The sequence below is a fragment of the Etheostoma cragini genome, chromosome 17 (assembly GCF_013103735.1).
Source record: "Etheostoma cragini isolate CJK2018 chromosome 17, CSU_Ecrag_1.0, whole genome shotgun sequence".
NCBI lineage: Eukaryota > Metazoa > Chordata > Actinopteri > Perciformes > Percidae > Etheostoma > Etheostoma cragini.
In genome coordinates this window covers 6,943,019-6,952,414 of record NC_048423.1, presented here as the reverse complement: position 1 = coordinate 6,952,414, position 9,396 = coordinate 6,943,019, and the positions used below count along the sequence as shown (strand labels likewise).

At 39.3% G+C, this 9,396-nt stretch overlaps 1 protein-coding gene across 1 annotated transcript in view; it reads right to left on the bottom strand.

Moving 5' to 3' along the window:
* Positions 1 to 2,632: 2,632 nt before the first annotated feature.
* Positions 2,633 to 9,396, bottom strand: part of LOC117960828 (serine protease HTRA1A-like) — a 20,749-nt gene continuing 13,985 nt past the window's right edge. The window contains exons 4-9 of the mRNA XM_034899021.1: positions 7,582 to 7,776; positions 7,467 to 7,499; positions 7,230 to 7,344; positions 6,069 to 6,126; positions 5,832 to 5,927; positions 2,633 to 3,308 (exon numbers count right to left, since the gene is read on the bottom strand). Of these exons, the coding sequence (XP_034754912.1) occupies positions 3,140 to 3,308; positions 5,832 to 5,927; positions 6,069 to 6,126; positions 7,230 to 7,344; positions 7,467 to 7,499; positions 7,582 to 7,776 (666 nt within the window). The 3' untranslated portion in view covers positions 2,633 to 3,139. The remainder of the gene's footprint in view (positions 3,309 to 5,831; positions 5,928 to 6,068; positions 6,127 to 7,229; positions 7,345 to 7,466; positions 7,500 to 7,581; positions 7,777 to 9,396) is intronic.

The window sequence follows — 9,396 nt, the reverse complement described above, 5'->3', positions numbered from 1 at the left end:
ATTTTTATTTTCTTTAAACTATGAACGGTTTAAAATATAAGGGACATAAATTATGGATTTATAGGCCTATTTCTTAATATTTACTATGTCTAATAATGTTAGAGTAAATTAACTAAATCACTGTTTAAAGGCTTGGTTAACTCAAAACAAGTTTTCATAGGGACTATTTGTTCAGCAAAATGTCATTCTATTCACATGTAACCAGGACATGTTTTCCATTTTGTATGTTTGTTTTTAATGTTATCTCGTGTGCTCCCATTTCTATTCACCTCCATAGTGTTGGAAGTAGGCTGCTACTGATATCTCAAAACCATGGGCAATAAACACTAAGCAAAAAAAGCATGGCTAGATACCACAAGACATACCATATGAAAATCATAGACTGTAAAAGGTAAATATACACTTGCTGTTATTTTTCCAGTAATTCAAGTCAATCAAACCTTTAAATCCCAAATGTGCATGAGCAGCATTTAGGGGTTGAGTTGGTCTGCCAAAGGGAAAAAAGTACTTCAGGATACTTAAGCTATTTAATGTTCAAATTACTTTAATCGCATCACTAAGTGATTCTGTTTATTGATTGTCCTATCAAAAACATAATAGAACATTTAAAATATATTTGAAGCGTAGGCTACTACTCAAAATATTATCGCTCCCTATACTCTCAATAAATTGTAACAAAGCATGTCTTATAGAATCAATAGAAAAAAAAATATATACAGCCAAATGTGATCATTGTGCTTACTGGACTGAATGTTCAAACACCTGCAGCATGCTGGAAACAGAAAGCATGTAGATCACAACCACTGGTACTGGTCTGGGGGCGCAGATGGTGTCAAACAAATGAATAGTGTGTTATAAACAGCTCAGGACAGCAGGGCAAAGGGTTCCCAACTGTGTCAACACTGAAATGACCATTACTCAGCCTAGACAGACATCTGTTTCAAAGCATGGAATCCTTAAAGAGATGCGATATGTGGTCAGCTCTGTGGAAATGGCCAGTCTCAGTTCAGAGAAAGAGGCATACTAATTTCCCTCGGGAGACCTTTTAAATTCTCTAGCTCACCCAAAGAAAAGAAAATAACTCCTACCACTGTATAGCCCTATATATTTTTTCAATTATATCATGGAGGTTACAGCTGTTCTCTACCTGTCAAGCCATGATATCAACAACACAGTGGCGAATCCTTCAACATATTCCTGTCTTAGATGAAAAAGAACCAAATGACCAAAGGTTTCATGATCATTATGAGTCATTTGGACCAAGATAAGAGTATGAAAAACACACAATTTTCATTCGGTGTTAAACATTTTTTGGGATCTGCATGTATTTAGGCTGATGGAGAGACCGTCACTCCACCTCAAGGCTCAGAGTTGGTGAGGTAATACGGACATGCCCTGGGTGACTGATGGTTTTGAGCTCAGGTCTTGGCAGTTTGGCTGGAATTAATTATCTCAACAGGCAAACTTTACAGCTAAATCCAGTGTTACATATACTGTAATCCTTTTGAAAGTGTTGCAGTCTCGGAATAAATGAGTCAGGAATCGGTGCTGTTGCCAAGTGAAATTAAAAACATAGAAATTCAATGTTGTGTGTGACATCTGCCTGGAATATTTGCAACATAAGCGGATGGGTTAAATTAAAAAGAGATTGCAACACTGACACAGAACCATGAGATGGCAGCAACACTCGCCGTCACACTTCTGTCTTTGTGCTTTTTTTTGCTTGTTTGTTTTTCAAAAATGCACCTTTGGCCTTTGACCGGGAATGTATATCTATCAACTGGGTGTTCAGTTTGTCATCAAGTCAAAATATTTTTGAATTACCAGTTAATCCGGAAAATATTGTGTGGTTATGATGCATGCCTGTGGGCGGCTTAACATCATGGGAAGGCATCCGTAACATAGCTTCCTTGTGATGTATGGGAATGGAAAATTGGGTGTGAAGCATAAATTACTGGTTATTAGAGGCGTGGTCTGAAATGCATATGTAAAAAGTGGGTAGCTGCACTACTGAATCGCAAAGTATGTACCTCTATCTTGTAAAGCTGTTGAAGTTTGATTTAATATAGTTGTGCAGCGTAGCAGATCTTTCATTTGCATTTTGATGGGCTACAATAAAGAAAAAGAAAACAAATTCCACTGCAGATTACGTATTTAGTGAAAGTTTTTGGTTGGAGACCTTGTGAATCTTGAAGCTGTTCTTGTAGTTTGTGCTGGTTTATGTAGTTCTCGTGAGGTCTACTTGATCATCTTCATCCAAAATGTATGTGGTAAACAAAAATCTCGACCAAAACATTAAGTGTATTCATGCGAGTGCTCCGCATCTGTGGCCACTGCATCGTGGGTCGGATCTCTGTTTGGCTTGCACTCTTGTCTCTGAGGTTAGCCTGCAGACCTCTGGCCCAAAAATCACACCATGCTGCTAGCAAGCCCATATGAAGGCAATAAAATCAAATTTAAACCAGATCTCAATTGGTTTTATGTCCCTTTTGAGCAAACTCTGTTCACACACAAAGAAAATATTGTAATGTCAACCTGGGTGCAGTCAATCTCAAAATGTGAGTGTATATAAATGTGTGTGAAATTGAGTGCAAGAGAGATGGAAGGAAAATAAGAAAGCCAGCACAATGAATGTCAAAACAAAAGAAGGTGAACCCTTTATTTTCTTCTCAGTACACATCACAATACCAACAAAAACATTTTACAGTACTTTGAAAAAGGAGTTAGAAAATAACAATTATATGAATCAGATTTGCCCAGCCATCTCTAAATTGCTTAAAATAGCAATGGAAGACCTGACTGAGCAAAAGTCCACATTAAAAAAGACAAAAAAACAAGAGAAAGCAGATAAAACAATTTGACAGTAACCAACTACTTATGTTTGTGACCAAACATTAGTAGCGTTGATCAAAGCATTGAAGACTAAAAGTGAAAACCCACACTTCGAACAAAGTGCTGATTTTAGAGCATCTGTAAAGCCAATCCTTTCAAGGCAAAGCCAGAATTTTCCTGAATGTGTGGCGCCACTAGCCTTCGGCCACAGGGAGAGGGTGTGTCAGTAGAAGCCCCTCTTAAATATAAGGTCCACTGGTGATAAGTAAAACCTAGCTCCAGCTCCTGTGGTGTGATTTGTAGAGGGTTAAGGGTCAATCTCCATGGGAACAACTGTGAGGATAGCATCTTCATTTCCACGGCGCACAACTACTTTCAAAGTTCCCTCCCGCTTGACGGCAGCACTGACATCATTTGCGGATAAGATCCTTTGGCCATTGATCGAGGTGATGACGTCGTGCTCTTTGAGTCCAGCACTGTGGGAGAGAAGAAAAAGAGTTGACTGCCTCATAAATGGCAAGTACATGTTGTACAACAAATAAGAACCTTTTTGTTTTCGGATTTTTTTAGTAAAGCGATGTGATATTATGGCACAGTTTTAGCCATTACGAAGGTGTATTGGACTGGAAGGCTAGATGAGGGCATCCTGCTGGTTTAAGATGTTGACCCTCTGATACCAACGTCACCAGTTTAAGTCCGTCTGTTGTATGTCACCACCCATCAATCATCAAACCTCAATTCCTGTCAGCTCTACCCTGTGTACTATCTAATAAATGCACATAATCCACAAAAAGGTTAATGCTTTTCTGCATGTGGCATAAGTATACTTGAACACAAAGTTTAAGTTTGGTGAATCGTTACATTTTCCTAATGTCAACAAATTCCATTAAAATACCAAAACCATCTATGAATTTGTCCTAAAACTATTATTGTAGTGTTATTTGTGAGTGTAAAGTCTGACATATGGCATTTGTCTGTTCTTATTCTTCCTTTGTTGATTAACTTGATTAAATGATTAAAAACACATCAATGAGCCTAACCGTTGCAATTGGCGACATGGGCATTTTAGTTTATTTTGAGACTATGCCACAGACTCTGTCCTGGTGCTGGAAATACTCACTAGAACCCCAAACAGGATTTTTCTACTACTAGAAATGGTCCCCAGCAAATGCACCAAGTAATGTTTGGTAAAAAAGATAAAAAATAAAAATACAGTGCCCAGCTGTTTTCAATTATTCATGAACCACTTTTACATCTTCAGTGGGAACCAACAGGCTTTCAGCTGAGCACACTGACAGAAGACTAACACATTGTTAGTTTTGGTCTTCTCCTTTGTTGACAATAATAAAGAAAATACACAACAACCTTATCCTTTAACGATAAATTCTGTTGGTTTCATGACTATATTTCCCTCTCTTTGAATAATGTGCAACTATAATTTCCTCTTCAGTTTTTAGAAGAAACAATCAAACCAGCAGATAAATGTTTTAATGAATTCTATTATTATATGCTCTGTAGTACCTTGAGATTGCTGAAATGTAAAGTGCAATACAAATAAAATGTATTATTTTTATTATTATTATTATTATTATTATTATTATTATTATTATTATTATTATTATTATTATTATTATTATTATTATTGTAATGGCCTACAGATGTAAAGGATCACAAACCCAACATCAATCACATGAGTTAAAATAAAGTTATCCCAATGTGTCTCTAGTGTTTTATACAAACATATCAAACTTGTAGTTTGGCCATGAAGTCCGTGAGCACAATCTGAATCAACATCTGTTGTAAGACTTTTAACGATGAAACAATCACGATGGGAATGATAGCTCAGCGAGGCACCATTGAGCAAATTTAAACATGTTGCCCACACATACAGCCATAATGAAAAAAATAACTTGTAAACCTGAAATCACACGCAGACCAAGGCAGTAACCAGCATTGATATCAAAAGCGGACTCTCAACACAGCTGCTTAATCACAGCAACATGTAAACACAGACCACCACACCTTCACTTGCAACAGCATCCATAAAAACCACTGCAGCTCAGTATTCCCCTCATTACGCTTAACTTGCTTTTACACTTCCAACAGAGAAAATGGATAGTTCTCTACAGCAGGGTAAAGATTTCAAAAGGCCATAAAGCAACACAAAACAGAGTGAGATCAAAAGCATGAAAGAACAGGCTAGAATATAACAGCAACCACAGAAATGTTCTTATGCAAAAAGCAGGGTGATTCAAGCAGTGAGTAAACTGACGAGGCCCTGTAGGGGACATCACTCTGGAGGCGGCTGGGAGAGCAGGCACAGGAAAACCACAGTGCAGCTAGTAACCTCCCTGCCTGAGGTTTGAAGGAAATGGCTGACCTCAGCGTCTCCCGAGCCCCACTCTGCTCGAGTTGTGGAGGTGGCTGATTGGAGTGGGCTGCGATTGTGGGAGGGGGGGGATATTTCTTCGAGGGCCAAGCACTCCAGGCATGCCAGAGTGAGCCATGAATTTAAGTTCTACTAAGACAGTTGTGTAGAAGGCTTGGCGTGTGTGTACATGTATGTGTGAGTGTATGTGTGTGTTTTGAGTGTCTGTATACGTGCACAGTTTGAGGAGAGAAATAAAACATACTCTATTTGCATTGCCAGAGGGGAGCAGGAGCTGCATGGAGAGTGATGAGAGTGAAATGCACATGTGTAGAATAAAGTGCCAAAGACAACATCCCATAACTGAGAAATTTGTTATTTGTATTTTCAACAGGGACAATGCACAAGTTAACAAATATCCTTGTATAACAACAAGGAGAGATGCATTGTACCCGGATGTGGCACAAGTGCTATTTTCCGCCCGTAGCCCCTTGGCAAGTCAATAAAACAATAAGTATTCAACGTAAGTGAAATACAAACAAAAGAGTCCGACACAACTTGCATTTGCACTAATGAAAACCATGACGTTATAAGCACTTATGGAGCCATACAGGCTAAATATCTCCCTTACGTTGCAGCTGGCGTCTTTGCAATGACCTCCATAACATAAGCTCCAGAGGTGATGTCAGGGAAGTCACGGAGTTGAGTCTTCAGCTCTTTGGCAAGCCTAGAGATAGAAAATGGGACGAAGAGTTTAGCTATCAACGGCCATTTTTATCTAACAGAAAAAAAAAGAAATATAAATGTTGCATTTCCCATTGTCTCCACATAATGAAGTTTGTATCGGTGCTATTCACTGGCAACTTACGTTGGAGTGAGAGTCATCATCCTCACACCAATATACTTCTTCTTAGCAGCTGCACTCCCTAGAGATAGACAACAACACAATGCAGATACAATCATCCATCCTCCCACCTGCAACAGTTTTCCTCCAGGGTATTATACTCCAAAGCAGACGGTGGATCACAGATCGTCTGACTCATCTTGCAGGACAGTGTGCACATGTGCCACCCCATCTTCCATGTGTTTTAGCACCTTGGTTATTTTGTCATATAGACAAATAAATAAGATCAATCCCGAAACCCATGTTGGCAGTCAAATATATAAAATACATGTGTGCTGGGGAGTTTATTCTCTGGAGCCGTTACGTTTTCTCGCATTGCATTTTTCCCTGGATTAGGGTGGCACCTAAATCATGGTTGCAGCTGTTGCCATGGTCCTCTTATGCCCTGCTACATCCTGCTACGCCCTGCAGTGCCTGGCTACACCCTGCGACGCCCCGCAGTGCCCTGCTATGACATGAAATACTACAACTACTCCTTCCAGTCATAGTTCCATCATCTGACAATAATTGCCACTGTTCATCATACCACCAGACTCCGCCTACCAAGAGCAAGAGTCTGTCCAAGGTTTCTGCCTAAAAGGGAGTTTTTCTTCACTACTGTCACACTAAATGCTTGCTCTTGGGGGAATTATTGGAATTGTTGGGTCTTTGTAAATTCTAGGGTGGTCTAGATCTACTCTGTCTTTAAATTGTCTCGAGATAATTCTTGTTATGATATGATACTATAAATAACACAGAATGGGATAATATTAAAAAATGTAATTGAATTGTTCAAAAACACTAAGTAAGGCAAAGGGTGAAAAGCAATAAAATATCATTACAACCTGGCATGTATTGGCATTTTCTTCTTAGTGGTTTATTTGAAATGTCATAATCCTGTGAGGTAATGCTGTGCACAGATTCATAAATCTAGAAATGTAATCAATATATCTCAAGAGAGCACACAGAGATGAAAAATAACCAAATGGCATGCTAAATTATATGCTCCTTTACCGTATGTGCACTTTGGATCTTGGTCTAACTCTTGTAGGCAATTTCAAAATGTGACTCTTACAGTTTGTCTTGGTGATTGAAAAGAAGCAATAAAATGAAAACATAATAAGCTGTGTCAGTGAGAGCTGATACCTCTGGACTGCCTATCGTAGGACTCTGCCAGGAACTCTCGAATTTTGTCTGAGGGTATGGCAAAGGAGATGCCAGCCGTCACTTTCAACGTGTTGATCCCAATCACCTCGCCATCCTAAAACAGCAGACCTCAACTTAGTGTCAGGTAACAAACAACTGCAAAGTGTTTTAAGGTTTTTAACATTATGTCATGGTAATGTAAAAATGGGTCTGCCACGGAAATATAAAATGACTTACCAGATTTACTAGAGGTCCTCCGGAGTTGCCGTACTGCGAACAAAGAAACGTTACTTATTATTTGTTACTGTTTGTGATAAAAAGAAAGCATATGCATGCATCTTTATTCACATACATTTATGATGGCATCAGTCTGTATGTACTCCATATCGGAGTTGCGAAGGCCCAGCTCTCTGCCCCCTCGCTGAGTGGTGCTGACAATTCCCGTAGTAACTGTGTTCTGGAGGGAAAACGGGCTTCCAATAGCAACCACAAACTCCCCTGGTCTCAGGTCTGATGAACGGCCCAGCAACAAGACAGGAAGCTTGGTCTGCAAATGAGAAACACAGAGGGTTTACATTGCTGGCAAAGTAACTGAGAATAAGGAACAATTTGTGAGGCTTTCCAGGATAGAACTACATGCATGTATGTATGCATGCATGCATGCATGCATGCATGCATGTGTGTATGTAGTATGTTGTGTTTAACTCTCTAATCAGCACATACTCTTTATTTTTCCAAGACAAATTTCCCTCAGGAAAATAAAAATCTATCTTATCCTTCTTATCTATGTATAGTTGAAGGGCTGTGATCAATAAGATAAAATGTGGAACAACGAATGGAGTTCATTTGGATACATTCGGAATGTGAAAAAAACATGTTTTGTGAATGTGTTAACCTGTTTAATGGAACATTCATATACTAGTAATATGTGTTGGTGACTGATAAACTGGCATCACAAAAGGCATTTATAAATGAGTACAGCTCTAAAAAAAAATCACAAACTCAGCATTGCTTTAACTGCAATTACTCTACTGGGCTTTTAGGACTTCTCATATTCATGGGTTTTATGAGTGGACAGCAGGAAAATAATAACAGCAAAACCACTAACAGTCTTCTAAACATAACCCACTCAATGCTTCATGGCAATGCTCCCACAAAAAAACAATTACTCCTTTTCCACTGCAGTGAGAAGTGACATTTACGTAAAAAAACCACAACCAAAAATGCTAATAATCAAAGCTTCTTTGTTTAACTGAAAGTGCGCCCTGGTAGTTCACCTGGTTAAGCATGCGCCCCATATACTAAGACTCAGCCATAATTGCAGTGGCCCAGGTTCAAATCTGACCCGTGGCCCTTTGCTGCATGTCATCCCCCCCATCCCTACCCCCTTTCGTGCCCTCAGCGGTACTATCTAATAAAGGCCATGCTGGAAAATGTAAGGATATACGGTAAATAATGAGCAATTTAAGTTCTGGTTATTCCTGTTACACTGGGCACTGGAAACCAGGCTACTGAGAGCCGGCCTCTACAGACAGACAGGATATATTTATCTTACGCAGTGAAATCATCTTTTTTTCCTAGGAAGTCCGTAGTCAAAACCCACGCATCACCACATCACGCTGAGTCTGACGGCAGGCAAGCACTATCTTAGACTAAAGGACCTGTCCTGAGTGCTACTATCCATTTTGTTTACTCAGGGTTATAAATAGGAGCCACAGGAGGCTCAAAGGCAACAGACAGCAACACAAGTTGGCACACACAGACAAAAGGATCAATTAGAATTATGCACACACACTCAAATACTCAGACATACCAGGAAAATTCCAAATCCTATTAGTTCCATTAGTTATAAAACATGACACCTTGCTGCCAACGCGTACATACCTACGCACACACTATGTTTATGGAAGTCTGCGGATGAAAAGGAAATAAACTGACAGCAGACACCTGATTTATAAACTAGTGTAAATTATATTAGAAACTTTTAACACTTTGTTTCAGTCACCAGCGTATTATAGGCGACTTTGCTGTAAACTATCCCGACCCTTATGGAGAAGTTATTAATAGAAGATGACAAAGATATTGATAGCCAGTAACTGAGGAAGAGAACCTTTCAACTCTACTTTTCACCTTACTACCACACACACACACACACACACACACACAC